Source organism: Anomaloglossus baeobatrachus, chromosome 4, assembly GCF_048569485.1.
Source record: "Anomaloglossus baeobatrachus isolate aAnoBae1 chromosome 4, aAnoBae1.hap1, whole genome shotgun sequence".
Classification (NCBI taxonomy): domain Eukaryota; kingdom Metazoa; phylum Chordata; class Amphibia; order Anura; family Aromobatidae; genus Anomaloglossus; species Anomaloglossus baeobatrachus.
Window position 1 is genome coordinate 563,030,230 of NC_134356.1, and position 21,628 is coordinate 563,051,857.

At 47.9% G+C, this 21,628-nt stretch overlaps 1 protein-coding gene across 2 annotated transcripts in view; it reads left to right on the forward strand.

The window, feature by feature from the left end:
- LOC142304033 (uncharacterized) overlaps positions 1-21,628 on the forward strand; it is a 104,453-nt gene that overhangs the window by 16,385 nt on the left and 66,440 nt on the right. For both annotated transcript variants that reach the window (XM_075346012.1, XM_075346013.1), the window contains exon 2: positions 16,440-16,571. In XM_075346012.1, the coding sequence (XP_075202127.1) occupies positions 16,494-16,571 (78 nt within the window). In that variant the 5' untranslated portion in view covers positions 16,440-16,493. The remainder of the gene's footprint in view (positions 1-16,439; positions 16,572-21,628) is intronic.

Consider the following 21,628-nt stretch of genomic DNA (forward strand, 5'->3'; position numbering starts at 1 on the left):
ATTCCATCTCGTATTCCCTGCTTCCCCCGCCCACCGGTACCTATGATTGGTTGCAGTCAGATGCGTCCCCACGCTGAGTGACAGCTGTCTCACTGCAACCAATCACAGCCGCGGGTGGGTGGGTCTATATCATGCAGTACAATAAATAAATAAATAATTTTAAAAAAACGGCGTGCGGTCCCCCCCAATTTTGATACCAGCCAAGATAAAGCCACACGGCTGAAGGCTGGTATTCTCAGGATGGGGAGCCCCACGTTATGGGGAGTCCCCCAGCCTAAAAATATCAGCCAGCAGCTGCTCGAAATTGCCGCATCCATTAGATGTGACAGTCCCGGGACTCTACCCGGCTCATCCCAAATTGCCCTGGTGCGGTGGCAATCGGGGTAATTAGAAGTTAATTGCAGCCCATAGCTGCCACTAAGTCCTAGGTTAATCATGGCAGGTGTCTATGAGAAACCCCCCATGATTAACCTGTAAGTGAAAGTAAATAAACACATACACCCAAAAGAATCCTTTATTTGAAATAAAAGACAAAAATACACCCTTTTTCACCACTTTATTAAAATCCCCAAATACCCCTCCAGATCCGACGTGATCCACAGAGGTCCCATGACGCTTTCAGCTCTGCTACATGAAGCTGACAGGAGCGGCCACAGACTATTACCGCTCTCTGTCAGCTCCACACAGCAACTGAAGGGAATCGCGCTGTCAGCGGGGATGTCACTGAGGTAGTGCTGGTGTGTGCATTAATGATGGGGGCGGTAGTACCTGCGTGTGTGCGGTGATGATGGGGGCGGTAGTGCCTGTGTGTGTGCGGTGATGATGGGGGCTCTCTCTCTCTCGGCTAAAGAAAACTAACGCAATGTGTTATTTCACAGGAATCTGTTGCCTTTATTATTACACTATTTGCAAGGCATCTGTCACATGCGTCACACAACGCATTGTGACGGATGCCAAACAACGCAAGTGTGAAAGTAGCCATAGCTGGTCCTGAAAGCCCCAAAGGCACAGCAGAGAGGTGAGACTCTGTCGCTTGTACCACCTTGTGTTCGTGCTGGGAATGTATGATATGTTTTTGCAGTGGTGTAACCAGAGTCCAATGGGCCCCAGTGTGATATTTGGACCTGCCCCCCCCCCCTACTCACACATGTTCTCACATGTACGGGCCCTTGTAGTGTTCTAACTTCTATCAAGACTTATCAACTGCCTCCCCTCCCCCTTCATTATGTAGTAATGTCCTCCGTCCTGGTATATATGCCCATCATCCTGGTGAATATGTCCTCATCCTGGTGTATATGACCCAATGCTGGTATATAAGGTCCTCATTCTGGTATGTATGGTCCAAGTTGTCTCCATCCTGGTATATATGTTCCCATCCTGAGTTACATGGTCCCCAATCCTAGTGGGCATTCATGTCTGTTGGCAATTTTCTGTGGACATTTTTCACATATCATGTGAACATCCTCACCTTGCACCTCAAATATCATAGATCTGAAAGGCTGCTGGCATCGTCCACCATCTTGTTTGGTTTACCAGAGACTCCAGTGTGTCTGTAATAGTGAGTACAACAGTTCCCTCGGGCCGCGCACCGCATCGCACCAACAAGCCAGCACACATCCCCCCTCCTCAGCACCCTCGGGCCCCCCGGGACCATCACCCCCTACCCACGGAGGGGTCAAAATTAAGCTGCGCAACACCATCCCCGGGAGCCTAGTCAACGGCAGCGGTGGTGTCCATCCATTCACCACAACCCGTGGGTGGCGTCACGAACTTAACCCCCAAAAACAACCGCGGCCTCGGCCATGGACCTCCCCACCGAACACCACCCCTCACGTAGCATCAGCATCCCTTCAGAGTGACGTGACCCCCGGGTCCGGGAGGAGCTCGAGCCACCCACCCATGAGCCCGGATCCGAGCGGCTCGACAGCCGGCCAAGCCCCGGGGCGGTACATATGCTCAGTAGAATGTGATGGAATCCATCAGCGGATTCCGCTGCTTAGCGCATAGTGGCGGAATCCGCCACCATAGACGATCATTAGACACTTTGGCGGATTCCAACGGAATCCGCCAAGGTGAGTTGTTTTAACGACACCAAAAACGCTACATGCTGCATTCCCTCCTCCCGGTGCTCAGTCAAAATAACGACTCCGCGTCGGCTAGCGGATGAAACACAGACACTGCGTCACAGTGGGTCGTCAATATAAGTCTATGGAGAATAGCGCAGTCCGTTAACGGACTGCGCTATTTTCCATAGTGGCGGATTGCGATGAACGCAAGTGTGAAAGTACCCTATCTCTGCCAGCACCACCCTGCTTTTGGTGGGCTCCCCTGAGATGATAATGTATTAGATGTGACCTGCAGTCACATGTAACTCAACAGATAATACAGTGATACTTTTGTGAGTACAGATAGTAGAGATTGCTCCTCTTGATCACACTGCTGCTGGTTCTGCATGTGCTGCTGGTTCTGCATGTGCTGCTGGTTCTGCATGTGCTGCTGGTTCTGCATTTGCTGCTGTTTTGGGCTGGTGGAAGGAGTAAGGCAGAATCAGTGACAGATGAGAGCAGACTGTATCTATCTATCGCTGATAATGACAGACTTGCTACAAACCACAGATCTTCAGCATTTTTGCAGTTTTGCACTAGGTCAACTGTAAATCACAAGTTGATCACCTATTATGTGAACATCCTCACCTTGCACCTCAAATATTATAGATCTGAAACTTTGTGATGCTGCAATTGGCGATTTTCTGTGTGGGCAATTTTCCGTGTGGGCAATTTTCCGTGTGGGCAATTTTCCGTGTGGGCAATTTTCCGTGTGGGCAATTTTCCGTGTGGGCAATTTTCCTGTGGGCAATTTTCCTGTGGGCATTTTTCTGGTCACCGTCTGTGTATGTCAGCGTATATGACTGTGTATAGATTTATCTCTGTTTATATGTATTTTTGTGAATTTGTCTTTAAATATGTATATGTATGTATGCCTGTATGTGTACATATTTTTGTATGTGCGTGTCTATGTGAGGATGGGGCCCATTGAGACTCACCCAGGGCCCACAAAAACCTGGAGCTGGCCCTGCCTGCAGCTGCATTTTGCCGCCCCCATAGTGGGAGCCGGTTATTCTGAGTCCGGCTGTCAAGGAAAGGGGATAGCATGAGAGGATAGTGTGAAGCCATAGCAAGAAGCGGGAGTGTGATGAGGGGCACAGTATAAGACTGGGCAGTATAAGGGGACATAGTGTAGAGGACAGCGTGACTAATTCTCATTATTAGGCCTCAGTCCCACTTGCTCATTGCTTCCCATGCAAGATCATCAGATGCAATATGCTAATGACTCTCGGCTCAGGGTCTGCTGTGAGCGTGAGCCGAGTGTCATGCGACTGTGATCCGATCTTGCGATCAGATCACAGCTGCGGACAAGACGAAGGGAGGGAGTAATTTCCCCCTTCTCCACAGCCTCTCTGCATACATTGTACTGCACTCTGATTACATCCAAGTGCAGTGCGATATTCACACGCTCCCGTAGACTTGTATGGGTGTGTGAGCTGAGAACCTCTGACACTTGCAGCATGCTGCAATTCTTTTCTCATGCCAATATATCATGCAAAATCAATTGCAGATGGACACTCGATATTTTATCAGATTGCACTCGTCCGTGCAAAACACAAGTGGAACTGAGACCTTACTGTAGTTCCTGTATAGTCCGCAGTCTGATGATGACTGTTAACTCCCAAGTATCTACTTACCATTGTTAAAAGGAATCTGTCACCAGGTTTTTGTGCCCCCATCTGAGAGCAGCATAATGTAGACACAGAGACCCTGATTCCAGCGATGTGTCACTTACTGGGTTGTTTGCTGTCATTATGATAAAATCAATGTTTTCTCTGCTGCAGATCTAGCAGTCATACAGAGCTGATGAATATGCTGGTCTACCTGGCAGCATGCTAAGCAGTCCTGTAGTGATAATCTACTGCTGATTAAACAGTGATTTTTATCAAAACTACACTAAGCAGCACAGTAAGTGACACACTGCTAGAATCAGGATCTCTTACCCCTACATTATGCTGCTCTCAGATAAAATGTTAATATCCTAGTGACAGATTGCCTTTAAGGATGTATTGGAAGTTGTAGATTCCTGCAATATAAATGTCTGTGTCTGACCTGACATTACAATTGATGTACCATGCTTGTGGTTCTGATGATGTATTTCTCTACTGAAGAAGGTTTTGATGCTGTTTCTGAACTGGTGGGGTTATATTGATGAATTTCTGTACTGCTGGTGGTTGTGATGAATTTCTGTACTTCTGGTGGTTGTGATGCTGTGTTTCTGTATTGATGGGGGTTCTAATTATGTATTTCTGTACCTCTGGTGGTTCTGATGCTGTTACTAGTTCTGATCCTGTACACGAGTAGCAATACATAAATTGTGAGATTGGACAACCCCTTTACTTAGAATTCGGCTATACTGCTTAATTTTATAAGTAGTGTCTTGTCCAGGTTTGAGATGAAAGTTTCTAATCTCTCTAGGTGACTGCAGGCTTTTGAATTCTCACAGCGCTTGCACATTTTTAGTATTCTCCGGTGCCATTGGCGGGAGTGGATGGTCATATGAGCGCAAGTATGAGATTCTTATATTTCTGGCCACATTATGATTTCACGTGTCCGGCCTTACTCAATTCATTTTTATTGGCACGTGACCATATGTATGTAAATCGCATACTTGCAGTTTCGTGACCTCTCACTGCTGGCACCAGAGAATCCTGACAGTGTGCAGTGTGAGAATTCAGAAGTCTGCAGTCACAGAGTGACACAGAGTGACTGCAGATTTTTATATCAAACCTGGAGAAGCCCTTTACTTAAAAAAAATTAAACAGTTTAACCCAATCCTAGCAGCATGTAATATACTCCCTGTCAGGATTCAGCTCTGCTTCTGGTTCTAGTAGTCATCACATGGCCCCTCCACTCATATATGAGTTTCATACCTACATGTGACAATTAGCTTTTCTTCCTACGTTTCTCTTTGAACATCGAGTGAATTATTAAGAGCAGCTCGTCATCATGTGACTGTAAGTGTGCAAATCACATATGAATAATTGGTCACATGGGGGGCGCCAAACTGAATTCTTGCCCTGGGTGCTGGAAAGCCTAGATACACCTCTGCAGTGGGTTATATGTTGTCTCCAGGGGAGGCGTGACACTAGGTTTAAAAAAGAGTTAGCTCCTCCTCCCACAGCATATAACCCCAGCTAGGCGGGAACTAGCGCAGTTCTTTTTAGTGTCAGCAGTGAGGCTGACACGTCTGGCCTGAGCCCCAGGCCAGCTCATGTTTTTTTGTTTATTTATTTCTTTTTCTTTGTGATTTTATTCTATTTTTGACTATAAGGCAATACCAGGGTGTGCTCACCCCCGTTCCCCCCGCTTACGGGCAGAGGAAACCTGGCGTGCAAAAGCCGTCAGTCTTCCCTCGCGCCCAAGTGGTCGGGTCTGCGTACCCCTCCAGGCTCCCTGGAAGCACCTCACAAAGGTAGCTCCAGAGGGCTAAGCAGAGCCGAGCACCTGCTAGCCTTGAGCCGAAGATGCGTCCCCGAGATCCCCGCATCCCAGGACCGACGCGTCTTCAGACGGAGCAAGAGCAGGTAGGGAGACGACGTGTATCCGTCCTCTGCATCCAACCGCCGCCTGAGGAGGCACCGGTGGGGCGATTCAGGCCGTGTTCCCGGGGAAGCATCATAAATTTAGCTCCCGGCTTCGGCCTGCATTCTTAGCAACGCCCCCTCCACTGCTCCAGAAGCCGCTCCCTCTAGTGGGCCGTCTCTCCCCTCCATGCTATTACATGTGGGGAGCAGACACGGGTGAGATCATCTCCTTGGCTCTGCAACTCTGCAGCACTGTATACCGCTCTGTTCAGCGGTATATCGCTGTCTTTCTAGCGGTGTGTGCCTGCTAGCTGGCGGTGTATATCAGCTTTTAGCGGTATATACTGACTGTGCCTGCAGGTATATACCGACTGTTTGGCAGTGTATGCCACTTTACTATTGGTATATACCAGCTCTGTATAGCAGTCCCTTTCTAATACTGCTAGTAGCTCCTCACCCACAGTAGTGTAATACTGCTAGAGGCTCACAGTACTAATTGTACGTTTGTTGCTGACATGCGTAAAAAACGCAAGGGTGATAAAGCTTCCCAGGCATCCTCTATGGACCTGTACTATGCTTGTACCACCTGTGGAAGCTCGTTTCCCAATGGTCGAAGCTATCCACTCTGCCGGAAAGAAGTGAAAGGACCTAGCGTCACCTTATTAGGCTAAGTTCACATTTCCGTTGTTCTGTATCAGTCACATGCGTCGCTTGACGCATGTGACTGATGCGCTGTTCAACGCTGTACAACGGATGACAAAAAACAGAATTCTTTGTCGGATTCCGTTGTGTGCGGGGGGCGGAGTTCGGGGGGGGGAGCCGAGCGGGGCCGTGGCACTGAGGACGTCAGTGCCGCAGGGACTGCAGGACAGGTGAGTGTGTGTGTGTGTGTGTGTGTGTATACACTTGCTGAATGCGGGAGGGGGCGGAGCCGAGCGGGGGGCGGGGCCAGGCGCTGAGGATGTCAGTGGAAGTGCTGCGGTCTGCATGGCTGGGGACAGGTGAGTGTATGTGCGAGTGTGTGTGTGTGTGTGTGTGTGTGTATATGTGTATGTATGTGTGTGCACATGCAGAGTGCGGGAGCGGGCGGAGCCGAGCGGGGGGCGGGGCCAGACGAGGGTGTCAGTGACAGTGCTTGTCTGCATGGCTGGGGACAGGTGTGTGTGTGTACATACATGTGCGGAGTGCGGGAGGGGGCGGGGCCGAACGGGGAAGTGTCGGCCTCCCTGCACACGTAACCAGCCTAAATATCGGGTAACAGCAAAGCACCCGATGTTTACCTTGGTTACCCGATATTTACCTTGGTTACAGGCCTACACCGCTTAGCGCTGGCTCCTTGCACCGTAACCAGGGTAAATATCGGGTAACCAACCAAAGCTGGTGACGTGTGCAGGGAGCCAGAGAGCATGCGCAGCGAAATCCGACGGATCTCGCTGCTCAAAAAACGTTACATGCTGCGTTCCTCCCGCCCGGCGGTCAGTCGTTCCACGACTGATCAGTCGGGCGGAGGGTGCAACGCAGCATCATCAGTCACAATCCGCTGCTCATACAAGTCTATGGGAGCAGCGGAATCCGCTAAACGGATTCCGTTGTTTACAAGAGCAGCGGATTGTGACTGATACATTTTAGCGGAAATGTGAACTTAGCCTTACAGGTGCTCTGGAGGAAAAAAAGTCACAGAAGAAGGATATCTCCGGCACACTGTTATGTTTCCCAAAATAAAGTCCAGAAAAAATTAAAGAGTCTTGGTATTTATTCTAATCTTTTATTTGCAGAAAAAAATGGAATTTTTTTGTACAATTGCAGAGTCCGCCTAAGACTTAGGCGAACTCTCTGCAATTGTACAAAAAAATTCCCTTTTTTTCTGCAAATAAAAGATTAGAATAAATACCAAGACTCTTTAATTTTTTCTGGACTTTATTTTGGGAAACATAACAGTGTGCCGGAGATATCCTTCTTCTCTTCGTCCACTCTGCCGGGTCTGCGATGCCCCTACTACAGTGTCACAACAGGCGTTGGCAGACCAGGGGGTCGTGCAGTCTGTGGGTTCGGCCCCGGCCACCATTCAGGCAGCACCCCCATCTGATGAGGCTATCCCTGCATGGGCTCTTCTGATGTCTAAAAGGTTAGATGACCTGGCCGCTCAGATATCCCAGCCTCCCCCCGGCTCCCGCAGCCTCCCCCCGGCTCAGCTCCCTCAGAGGAGCCCGCCTTCGTCTGGTGTATCATCCCCAGTACGTAAAAAGGCTGTCTCCAAAAGGCGCCATTGCGACCGCTCCGCCTCGTCTGACTCACACGATGGTCAGTCTGACTCAGGCTCCGTGACCTTTAGTAGTCACGATTCCCGAGACTCTGACTCTGATTCAGATGTCCCTTCTAAGTCTAGGCGTATGGAAGACACTTTAATAGCGACTGTCAATCACGCTCTGTCGATTTCTGATCAGCCCTCGGACCCGACTTCTCAGTCGGCAATCAAGCGAGCCAAGAAGCCTCCTAAGTCCTTTGCCCAGGATCCGATTTTTTCATCTAAACGGTGGGATCATTCTGATAGGAGGTTTAATAAAAAATCCTCCTCTTCATTCGCTTATCCCTTTCCTCCGGAAATGGTTAAGCCCTGGTCGGTACCCCCCATTGTGGATCCGCCAGTATTCAGACTGGCTAAACACACGGTTATGTCTGTTTCAGATAACGCGTCTCTCAAGGACTCGTCCGACTGCGCAGTTGAGGCTGCGGTCAAATCTATTTTCCAGGCTTCAGGCTCCTCTCTGCGCCCCCTGTTTGCCATGACATGGGTGGCAAGAGCTATGAGCGTGTGGAGTAGGAACCTGAGCAAGTTGCTTCGCCCTTGCAATATTCCTCCAGAGGCTCTTGAGATTCTTGATTTGTTCTCTCTAGCCTCTAATTATTTTCTTCACGGCTCCCTAGATGCAGCTAGCTGGTCAGCCCTAACAGCAGCCAATGCTGTATTCGCCCGCAGGGTTCTGTGGCTAAAAATATGGAATGCGGACAGAACCTCCAAGAAGTCCCTGTCCACACTTCCCTTCCAGGGTCTTTGTCTGTTTGGTGAATCCCTGGACAAACTCATATCTGAGGCGACGGGTGGTAAAAGTACCATTTTACCACAAAAGCGGCCTGTAGCCAGAAATTTCAAAAAATCTTCTTGGCGCAGGCAGTCCTTTCGGCCTGCCCCCCAAAAACCATCAGCCCCAGGCCTGTCCCAACGCTCAGATCGAGGATCCGGTCCCTCAAGGGGCTCTTCTTGGCGTTCCCACTCCAAGCAACCTAAACCCAAAGGACCTCGCTCTGTACAGGCCCCCTCAGCATGATGCCAGGTATCCCTCAGATCCGACTCCTGTGGGAGGGCGGCTTCTGCTTTTTCGGGATATCTGGCTAGACCACACTCACGATGCTTGCAGGGTGGATAAAAATCTTGATTTTTTTAAAAAAATCAAAAAAATCTGATTTTTTTGATTTAAATCAGATTTTTTTGATTTAAATCATTTGATTTAAATCAGATTTTTTAATCAAGTTGTACACAAGCAAAACTTTGTCTTTTTGCAAATCTAATTGTTTTACACAAATAAAAATATTAAAACAGTTGATTATGAAACCTAATAATTTTTATTTGCACTATTAAACACTCAGAATTGAACTACAGAGAGTAAGTACTTTTTAACAATAGCCTATCTCTAACGTTTGAAGTAAGCAAACATCTTCAGTGAATACATCAGTCCTTTAAGCCTACTGTTTATTTAGGACTTTTAGGCTATGTGCCCACGCTACAGGATTTACCGCGGATTTACCGCGGATTTTGCCGCGGATTTGCCGAAAATCTGCAGCAGCAGCACTTCCAAGCCATTTCAATGGCATTTTGGAAATGCTGTGCCCATGCTGCGGATTTTTCCGCGGCGGATTTGCCGCGGATTTTGATCCGGAAAAATCTGCAGCATGTCAATTGTTTGGTGCAGATTTGGTGCGGATTTTTGGCTTTGAATGGGGAAAAAAAAAAAAATCCGCGGCAAATCCGCGGCAAATCCGCGGGTGCGGATTTGCCGCGAAAGTCGCGGATTTTCAGGCAAAAAAATCCGCAGGGACATTCTAGCGTGGGCACATAGCCTTAATAGGAAAACCAGTTGTCCTGCTTTAGCAGTTCCTAAGCGGTTTCGGACTGTTGTGTGCACAAAACCAAATGAAGAAAACAATCTCTCTACTCCTGCGGATGAAGCCGATGCAGTCAGTAGCTGAGTAGCTAGATTTATTATCAACAAGTTTGGGCATGTCAACTGAATGCAGGGAAAAAGAAACTAAACCAAAACTGAAACCAAGCTAGAAGTGTGGAATTAAAGGGGCAGTATGAACAAAATGTGGAGGCTATTAATAGTTTATACAATTAAGACATGCTGCTTTTAAACACCTACCTATTGCCATATAGTAAAACAAAAAAGATTTTTACTTACTTTGGGGTCCCCCCCCTCACCCTGGCGTTAGATCGTTGCCCCTAGTTTCGTCCGTGTAACTATGGGCGCACATGCACACTGCTCTCACTTCTCATTTTAATCGTGATTTATATTAAAAAAAAAACCTTTTGATTTAAATCAGTGATTTAAATCATGATTAAAATCATGATTTAAATCGATCCGATTTAAATAGAAAAAAATCTTTTGATTTAAATCGTGATTTAAATCATGATTTAAATCGGCGTGATTTAAATCAATCCACCCTGGATGCTTGGGTTCGAGAAATCGTCACCTCAGGTTACAAGATCGATTTCCATTCCCTGCCGGCCAACAGGTTTCTGCATTCTCGTCTTCCAAAGTCCGAAACGCAAAGCCAGGCCTTATTTCAGGCCATAGCCTCTTTACAGAAAGCAAACGTTATCATTCCAGTGCCCCTGGAACAGCGCGGCAAAGGTTTCTATTCAAACCTTTTTGTCGTTCCCAAAAAAGATGGCTCTGTCCGCCCTATCTTGGACCTCAAACGGCTGAACAATTCGTACGGATTCGGACTTTCCGAATGGAATCATTGAGAGCAGTACTAGCCGCCATGGAACCTGGAGAATTCCTAGCTTCCATAGACGTTCAAGATGCTTATTTACACATTCCCATATGTGTCTCTCAACGGTTCCTTCGCTTTGCCGTAGGACACCGTTGTTTCCAATTCAGGGCCCTCCCCTTTGGGCTGGCCACTGCGCCTCGGGTCTTCACAAAGGTTATGGCGGCCGTCATGTCTATTTTACACCCCAGAGGCATCCTGGTTGTTCCCTATTTGGACGACCTTCTTGTCAAAGGGAGCTCTCTGCACATTTGCTCAGAAAGCGTGCAGATTTGCCTAGACACGCTGTCAAGGCTAGGGTGGCTTATCAACTTCAACAAGTCATCCCTCATTCCTCATCAGCGCATCACCTTTTTAGGTATGCTGATAGACACGGCTCAGTCCCGGGTTTTTCTTCCAGAGGACAAGAGGTCTTCCCTGATCCGGGCCGCCCAATCCCTCCGCTCTCGCCGTCACATATCCCTTCGGAATGGAATGAGAGTGTTAGGCAAGATGGTGGCGGTCATAGAAGCCGTGTCCTTTGCCCAATTCCATCTGCGCCCTCTACAACTGGATCTTCTATCCTCCTGGGACAAGAATCCAGCTTCCCTGGACTGGTCAGTCCGCCTATCTCGGTCTGCGCTCAGCTCCCTCGTCTGGTGGACTCAAGCCTCATCCCTATCTCAAGGGAAGTCCTTCTGCCCGGTCCACTGGCAGGTAGTCATGACGGATGCCAGCCTGATAGGCTGGGGGGCGGTGTTTCTCCACCACACTGTTCAGGGAAGCTGGTCTCCTTCCGAGCGCTCCCTGCACATCAATGTTCTGGAGATCAGAGCCATATTTTTGGCCCTTCAGAATTTTCAACCCTTACTATTGGGCCTCCCTGTTCGGATCCAGTCAGACAATGCCACAGCCGTGGCTTACATCAACCGTCAGGGAGGAACTCGCAGCAAGGCAGCGATGAAAGAAGTATCCAGGATTCTTCTTTGGGCAGAGAAGCACATCCCCATTATTTCAGCTGTCCATGTCCCAGGGGTAGACAACTGGGCCGCAGACTTTCTCAGCAGGCAAGGTCTAGCGGCAGGGGAATGGTCCCTCCACGACGAAGTGTTCCATCAGAGCACTCTTCGTTGGGGACTCCCGGATGTGGACCTCATGGCGTCTCGAATGAATGCCAAAATATGTCCCTTCATATCTCGGTCGAGAGACCCGCTTGCGCTCGGCTCCGACGCCCTAGTCTTTCCATGGTCGCAGTTTCGCCTGCCCTACATCTTCCCTCCGTTTCCTCTCATTCCGAGAGTAATCAAGAAAATCAAAGCAGAGGGAATCCCGGTGATCCTCGTGGCCCGGACTGGCCCAGGAAAGCCTGGTATCCAGAGCTCCTCCAACTTCTCAGCGACACTCCCTGGCGTCTTCCCGACCGCCCGGATCTTCTGTCGCAAGGTCCAATATTCCACCAGAATACAGCACAGCTGCATATCACGGTGTGGCGCTTGAATCCCTGATTCTAGCCAAATTGGGTCTTTCTTCCAGGGTAGTTCATACCATGCTTAATGCTCGGAAGCCTTCCTCCGCCAGCATTTACCACAGGACCTGGAAGACCTATCTTTCCTGGTGTGACCGTCATAATCAGTCGCCCCTGACCTTTTCAATCCCTAATGTTCTTGCTTTTCTGCAAGACGGTCTGGACTCGGGTCTTGCTCTCAGTACCCTTAAAGGACAAGTTTCTGCCTTGTCGATTTTCTTTTTTTTTTTCCAGAAGCAGCTGGCTTCTCGCCCTCAGGTCCGTACCTTTCTTCAAGGGGTAGCGCATTTGGTCCCTCTTTATCGCCACCCCTTAGATCCCTGGGATCTGAATCTGGTTCTCGGAGTCCTTCAACTTCCTCCTTTCGAACCTCTGAGAGAAATCTCTCTTCAACGACTGTCTTGGAAAGTTGCCTTTTTAGTCGTTATTACCTCTATCAGGTGAGTGTCCGAACTGGCAGCTCTTTCCTGTCGCTCACCTTACCTGATATTCCATCATGATAAGGTGGTCCTTCAGCCTTCCCCCGCCTTCCTTCCGAAGGTCGTATCCTCTTTCCACCTGAACGAGGACATTGTGTTGCCGTCATTCTGCCCGGCCCCTGTCCACTCCTTTGAGAAAGCCCTTCACACTCTCGATCTTGTCAGGGCTCTGCGGATCTACATCTCCAGAACAGCGACATTGCGCAAGTCCGATGCCCTCTTCGTCCTCCCAGTAGGACACAAAAAGGGCAACCCGGTGTCTAAATCCACGATTTCTCGATGGATCAGGACTGCCATCTGTGAGGCATACAAAGCACGAGGTGCCGTTCCCCCTCAATCTGTGCGGGCCCACTTTACACGAGCAGTGGGTGCCTCCTGGGCTATCCGCCATCAGGCTTCGGCGGCCCAACTTTGCAAGGCCGCTACCTGGTCCAGTGTGCACCCGTTCACAAAATTCTACAGAGTGCATACGCATGCGTCCGCGGATGCTGCCCTTGGAAGACAAGTCCTTCAGGCGGCAGGGGCCCATTTAGAAGTGGCCACTGCTCGGTTCTTGACAGTGTTTTGATATGTGTTCACTGCAGTTGCAGTTGTTAGTCAGCTCTTAGCCTGATGTTATACACTGTTAATAGTTCAGTTCCCACCAAGGGACTGCTTTGGGACGTACCACTGTCTTTGTCCCCCAATGAAAAGGCGAGAAAGGAAAGGACATTTTTGTGTACTCACCGTAAAATGTCTTTCTTGGAGCCTTTCATTGGGGGACACAGCTCCCGCCCTTGTGGTTTTGGTTGTCCTTTTTCTGCCGCTTTTACACCAAACTGAGTTCCCGCCTAGCTGGGGTTATATGCTGTGGGAGAAGGAGCTAACTATTTTTTAAACCTAGTGTCAAGCCTCCCCTGGAGACAACATATAACCCACTGTCTGTGTCCCTCAATGAAAGGCTCCAAGAAAGACATTTTACAGTGAGTACACAAAAATGTCCTTTTTTTATTTTAAATGTCTGTGTTTTTCTTGTACGTGTTTCACAGATTACACCATAGTGTGGTCCATGGGACATCAGTGATGCCAGAAAAAATGGACTTGTCTCTGTGCGGAGCATGCGCCACACTGAGACGCGTCAGTGACAAATCACTGAAGTGTGCGCAGACTCATTGATTTTAATAGGTCTGCGTATGTCCGTGATTCTGGTACGTATAAAAACTGCAACATACATACTAGAATCACTGACGTGTGAAGGGGCCTTACACAGGCAGCATCATTAATACCTAACATGGGAAGCAATTCGTGAGACTTTCAGTCATTCGTCCTTTTTTTGACCCAGTCTAGACCTATGCGGATTAGGACATGTATTATTCCTTCCAACAGGTGGAGACAGGACCTCTCCAGGAATCGGACAACCCCTTTAATAATGGTGACTCCATTGTACCCAGCTCACATCACACCTTTTGGTGTATGCAGTGTATTTGTAGCACAGTTTTGGATTGTGCATTGATTTCCAACAATATGTGCTGCTTTATATAAACTCTATTGATAGATGAGGGCTTGTATGACAAAATATTCAGGACTTTTGGCTGCAGCACCACAATAGTTTCGCAGTTTGGCCCCAGAATACACTGTTATCTATTACTCTTAGCAATAAAGATTATGGATGATTTCTGGGCAAATTATTATTCTTTTTAATTTAACTGCATGTATTTTAAACCAAATAAAGTAATATCTGGAAGAGACAAAGGCTCAGGTGGTGTCTTATCCCGGTGGAACCAGAATAAAGACTTCGGAAACACTCACCCCAGGGAGTTGTGTGAGTCACAACTACCGGTAAAGTATAGTATAACAAAGGGTTAACCCGCGCTGCCGTGGATAAATAGAAGATGACTCCGGAGGTAAATACATCGTGATTTTTATTTTTCAACGCGTTTCAGAATCTGACTCCTTCATCAAGAATCAAAAACCACTGATGTACAACCGATGTTTTTTGACTCCTTATGAAGGAGTCAGTTAGACTCTGAAACGCATTGAAAAATAAAAATCATGAAGAATTTACCTTTGGAGTCATCTTCTGTTTATCTCCACGGCAGCGCGGGTTAACCCTTTCCTCTATCCTGTTGTTATCGATGTATTTTAAACTAAAAATGCAATTTTACAAATTTTTTTGCCATTTAAAGTTTGTGTTTGCAGTCTTACTGACTGCTAATTGAGTTATTGAAGAAATAGTCAGTTAGCTCCTTCTAACATATGCTTTTTCTGAGCTTTTCTCATCAGATTTATGATCGCCTTTGACCTAGCTTGTGAATATAAGTCTACTGAGGGCAGCTCCGGAAAAAATATAAAGTATAGGTGCATTTACATTGCACAACTTTCAGGAATGAGCGTTCGTTTCTTCCAGTGTAAACAGGCTCCCAGTAACTTGATGAACGAGCAAAATGTTCCTTCTTTGAGTAATGTAATCTTTTGGTTTGGATTGTTCTCTGCATCACATCGTGTGTAAACAGGACCTGTGCTGGCAGATAAATGGCAGACCATATACCCTTAGCAATCTATTCATGATGTTCACAGCATACGTAGTCTACCTGTGTAAACAGGCCAACACACAACCTCTGATCAGCAAACATGTAGCAGATCGGCGTCATTAAATGCTGTAAGTCTTGTCATGTAAACCCACATTTACAAACTCCCGTCAAGTCCAGCTCACCGACAGATTCTTGTTAATGTCATTCTGCAGTCTGCAATAACTATGGGGAAAAGAGCCTTAAAGGGAACTTGTCAGGTCCAATATGTAACCAGAACCATGAGCCGTTCTGGGTGTATATTGCCAATCACTGCCTAACTGTCCCTGTATATACTAGCATAGATAAAGGGATCTTTAGAAAAAGTATTTCTAAAGATCTTTAACCATATGCTAATGAGCGAGGGGACTAGTCCCCTGGGCGTTAATTCCCCAGACTAGCCAGGGGAACTAACACCCAGGGGACTAGTCCCCTCGCTCATTAGCATATGGTTAAAGATCTTTAGAAATACTTTTTCTAAAGATCTCTTTATCTATGCTACTAGACACAGAGACAGTTAGGCAGGGATTAGCAATATGCACACAGAACTGCTCGTGGTTCTGGGTGCATATTGGACCTGACAGGTTCCCTTTAAAACCCAAACTGTTCAAAATTATCAATGAAACCTAACTACAAAAATATATTTTCAGCCCAAAATACATGCATTAAAATGGAATCTGTCAGTAGGCCTTTGCTATGTAATCTGAATGCAGCATGATTGTAGGGACTGAAACCCTGATTTCACGGATTTGTCACTTACTAGGCTGTGTGTTGCTGTTTAAATAAAATCAGTGTTTTATTAGCAGGAGATTATCACCACAGGAGTAGGTGTTTGGTGCCTTATATTCAACTGCTCTGTGTAACCGCACCCCTAGCACTCAGTGGCAGCTTTCTTGTACGCATAAAGCTGCTAATCAGTGGTGTGGGTGGGGTTATGCAGTGCTCGGTATTCTGAGCACTGCTAGAACTGCAACAGCGAAAACTCTGATTGTATCAGAATAACAGCAAACAGACCCGCAAGTGACACCTTGCTAGAATCAGGGTCTCAGACTCTTCATTTTTCTGCTCTCAGATTACAGAACCTTATGACAATTTGTTTTCCAAATTATCCATATTATTTAATATTTATTATGTAATATTTTGTAAATATTTATTTGTAACCAACCAGTGGCATATAATGTGTTATCATTGTAACATTCATTCTATTTTTTTACTTCTATTTGTAGCTGGACCTTTAAAATTTCCGGAAAGACGCAACATTATAGAGTTCACACTGCAAAATGGATCAAGACAAGAGTCTCATGGTTGAGAATTTGTTAAATATCACGCTGGAGATCATCTACCTGCTGACCGGAGAGGTGAGGGGCGTATGATTGGAGAGATGGTAGATTTTGGGCATTATGTCAGATGATAAAGGAAATATTTCCAACATGATATCACGTATATATGTACTAATAAAGGACGTGATTTGGGATAGAAGAAAGTCTCACATCTTCTATTAATCCTTTCACCCCCCAGGCGATTTTCCGTTTTTGTGGGGGTTTATTTTCTCCCCCTTTCTTCCACGATCTATATTTTTTTTTTATTTCTTGGTCAATACAGACATATGGAGGCTTGTTTTTTGTGGGACGAGTTGTACTTTTGAATGACACCATTCATTCTGCCCCATATTGTACTGAAATACAGGAAAAACATTTCAAGTACGGTGAAATTGCAGAAAAAAGTGCAATTGCACAATTTTTAATTTTTTTTATTTACCATGTTCAGTATATGGTAAAACTGAGCTGAGAATATGATTCCCCAGGTCAGTGCATGTAGATACCAAACATGTATAGTTTTCTTGTTATTTAAGTGGTGGGAAAAAAAATCTGAAATTTGTAAAAAAAAAAAAAAATAAATAAATAAATAAAATAATAATTATTATTTTTGCTTTTGTCGCCATTTTCCGAGACCTGTAACATTTTCTTTTTATGCAGAATTTGGGGCGAAGCATTGGCTTATTTTTTTGTGTGTCCTGAGCTGACGTTTTTACCGATACCATTTTGGGGTACATACAATGTTTACCAATCACTTTAATTTATTTTATATCTTGATAGATTGGACTTTTATGAGCACGGCAATACCAAATATGTGTATTTTTTTAATTGTTTTATTTTTAATGGGGCAAAAGGGGGGTAATTTCAACTTCGTCCGGGTTGTCGGGGTAACCGATCCTTCTGTGTGGCCACGAGGCAGGGTATCAGGCAGTGGCATCTCGGCTGGCCACTTACAGGTTTGGAAGGCGGTGCCGAAGTAGCGTCACACACTGGAAGATGCACACAGCTGTATGCAGGTGCGGGTCCCCTGCCACTTCCGGGGCAGAGGGATCGGATGTGACGCTGCACGCTGTGGAAGGCTACTTCTAAGTTCAGATGATGCGCCGGTTACTTAAAGACGCCAGAGCCTGAGAGAGTCGGCGGTGAATGATTCAACCATCATGGAAAATCCCACAGTGCCAAGCAGCAATGCGGAGGATCCCAACCCTGCTCCTAGCACGGTCGCTTCTGGGCCACAGGAAGGATGACTGCTCTCCCCCAATGTTATATTCTGATCCCTTATTTTAACATTTTCGGGCAAGAAGTTTTAGCAAAAACTAAGAATAGGGAATGCGTCCTATGCAGAAAAAGTTTACTGAGCTACTATGAGAAAAAGCTCTGTCAGTCATTAATAGAGAAGACAGCAATAGAAGAAACTCCATCAATGTTTCAGGAGATCAGGTCCTTAATTAGGGATGAGGTAGGCGACCGAGGGCCCTGTAAAAAATCCTTGACCTTAGCAGCATGTTAATACTTCCATTGCTTTTTGGTAACAGGTCAAGAGTATGGTGAAGAGGGAAATTCGCCTTATTAGGACACCCTCCTCTTCCTCCACAAGTAAACATCAACTGATTTCTGAGGTTATCTCCCAAGAAGAAGGAGAGAAACCGGGGGAGTTATAAATCTCATCAGGTTCATTGTCATCTGATGAGGTATATGACCGCCCGTGCTTTCCAGCAGAAGACACAGGGGGACTCCTGAAAGTCATTAAGAGTCCCCTAAAAGAGCAACGATCCGTGTAGGACACCATGTTCAGCAATTTGAAGAAACATAGACACAAGGTTTTTTTTTATCGTTCCTATGGGAGACCCAGACATTGGGTGTATAGCTTCTGCCTCCGGAGGACACACAAAGTACTACACTAAAAAGTGTAGCTCCTCCCTCTGAGCATATACACCCCCTGGATAACCAGATCTAGCCAGTTCATTGCTTTGTGTTCAGGAGGCATACATCCACACATGCATTCTCATCTGATTTTTCATTTTTGGAAAGTTTTTGAAGAAAAGCGGGTCCAAGCCTGGACTCCTGGCATGTCCCTTCTCACCCCACTGTGTCGGCGGTGTTGTTAAGGTTGATTCCAAGGCTGGAGCCTTACATGCCGCGCTCCTTCACCTTCCCTCGGGCTCTGGCTTGAAGTGGGAGCCAGCACGGTTCTCCTTGCTTTGCAGGAGACCGGTCTCCATCCGCAGCCCTTCAGGATCCTGCTGGATGGAGCACTCATCCCCAGGGACTTGGAACCCTGCGTCTCAGCAAGCTAAGTACCTGAGACGTTTATATTCGGGGGTTCCCGGTACTTTATTATGGTGGGAGAGTGTGCTGTGTAACTTTTCTGATATTTCCGGCCGGTTCTCTGGTTGTCGCCTGAGAACCGCGCCGATGGTGCCTGCGCGCCGGCCGCATCGCTCAAATTTAGGCCCCGGCTTCGCCGGAGGCCTACTTTCGATTTCACTGCCCTCACATGTCAATCATGCAGAGGGACAGTGCGACTCCGCCCAACGGCCGTTCGGCACAGGGGATGGACACTCCTCTCTGAGTACATGTCCCCTCCCCTGTAAGTCTCCTTGGCCCTCCAGATCCCGCTCTCAGAGCAGGTCCTGCCCCCTCTCCTCGCTCCGGCGCCATTTTATCAGCGTTTTTCTCTGCGATCAGCGCTGGTTGCAGCATCCCTACTAAGCTGCTTGGGGGTCCGGGCTGTGGGATCTGGAGGGCACACAAACGGTCTGGTAAGCCACAACCTCCGGTTGTGGACCTTCTTATATACTCTCTGGGGGTCATTCTGGCTCAGAGACCCCACTCCAGCAGCATGTCTCACACGAGGAGCAAGGCTGCAAGGCTGTACTCAGTATGCACTGCATGTAAGCTCGTGCTGCCTGAACCGAGCACATATCCACATTGTGATGCCTGCTCTAACCTGACAATGCCTCAGCCTGGAATCGCACCCACAGTGGTCCCTCCGGCTGCTCCGGCTCCGGTGGCTGAACCCCCGGCTTGGGTAGAATCCTTCTCTAGGTCAATCTCCCAGTCTTTTGCCGACTCCATGCGACAGCTGTCCCGGACTTTGCTGAACATGCATCAGCCCCCTTCTCAGGGCGCCTCTGCTGCTAGGGCTCTCTCAGCGGAGCTCACAGAGGATTCTTCATCTGGTCCCAGACTCCGTCCTCCTAAAAGGAGACGCAGGGTCCCCTCTCCTTCCTCGTCCCGCGGCTCTGATTCAAGAGCTGACTCGCAGGACGAGGAGGATGCCTTTACTGGGGGCTCGGAGGCTACCTCCATGTGCCCTATTGATCTGTCCGAAAATGACTCAGATGTTAGTGATTTGATTGCGTCCATTAATTCTGTACTGGACCTCAATCCGCCAGTATCAGAGGAGCAACCCTCTCTGGCAGAAAAGCACCAGTTTACCTTGCCTAAGAGGACAAGGAGTGTGTTCTTTAACCACTCCAGTTTTCAGGCCACTGTGACCAAGCCTAGGGCCTGTCCTGACAAACGCTTCCCAAAGCGTGGTTTTGATGACCGTTTTCCCTTTCCACCTGAGGTGGTCAAAAAGTGGGCTCATTCACCAAAGGTAGACCCTCCGGTGTCTAGACTCTCTGCCCGGACCGTTGTATCAGTGGCTGATGGCACCTCTCTTAAGGATTCCACTGACCGCCAGGTTGACCTTCTGGCCAAATCTGTATATGAGACGGCAGGGGCCTCGTTCTCCCCATCTTTTGCAGCAGTGTGGGCTCTCAAAGCCATCTCTGCTTCTCTAGAGTAGATGCATTTTCTCACCAGGGAATCTATGCCCGAAATGGTTGCCTTAACTTCCCAAGCTTCAGCTTTTTCATCCTATGCCATGTCTGCCATGCTGGAGGCTTCTTACTGCGGTGGCTTCGGCTAATTCCCTCGCTATCCGCAGGATCTTGTGGCTTCGAGAGTGGAAGGCAGATGCTTCTTCAAAGAAGTACCTTGCTGGGCTCCCTTTTGCTGGATCCAGGCTATTCGGTGAACAACTGGATGAAATTATTAAGGAAGCTACTGGCGGGAAGAGTACTTCCATGCCACAAACTAAAACCAGGAAACCTGCCCAGGGTAGGAACCAGTCGAGGTTTCGTTCCTTTCGTTCCTCCAACTGGTCATCCTCTAAACCCTCGGCCTCGTCCACTAACTCAGCCAAGGACCAAAAATCCAACTGGCGCACAAAGGCGCGTCCACAGAAGACCGCAGGAGCTGCTGCCACTAAGGCAGCCTCCTCTTGACTATCTGGCCGCGCCAGCAACGTCCTTAGTCGGTGGCAGGCTCTCCCACTTTGGCGACGTGTGGTTTCAACACGTCTCCGATCAGTGGGTGCGGGATATCATCTCCCACGGCTACAGGATAGAATTCTCTTCCAGCCCGCCAAACAGATTTCTTCTGTCAACTCCCCCCCTGCTCCAAGGCCGCCGCCTTCTCTCAGGCCGTGGCATCCTTGCAGGCCAACGGAGTAATTGTACTGGTTCCCGCCCGGGAACGGTTCAGAGGTTTCTACTCAAATCTCTTCCTAGTCCCCAAAAAGGACGGTTCCTTCCGGCCCATCCTGGATCTCAAGCTTCTCAACAAGCATGTTCAGGTGCGGCATTTTCGCATGGAGTCTCTGCGATCAGTCATTGCCTCAATGACCCAAGGAGATTTCCTGGCATCCATCGACATCAGAGATGCCTATCTGCATGTGCCAATTGCAGTTTCACACCAGCGTTGGCTACGTTTTGCAATCGGAGAGGAACATTTCCAATTCGTGGCTCTCCCCTTCGGGTTAGCCACGGCCCCTCGAGTATTCACCAAGGTCATGGCAGCAGTGGTTGCGGTTCTGCACCTCCAGGGGTTGGCAGTGATTCCTTACCTGGACGACCTTCTAGTCAAGGCTTCATCCAGCGCAGACTGTCAGCGGAGTGTCTCGCTCACTCTCGCCACTCTAGCCAAATTCGGGTGGCTTGTCAATCTGCCCAAATCCACTCTGACTCCGACCCAGAGGCTCACGTACCTAGGGATGCAGTTCGAGACTCTGCCGGCACTTGTGAAGCTGCCCTTAGTCAAACAGCAGT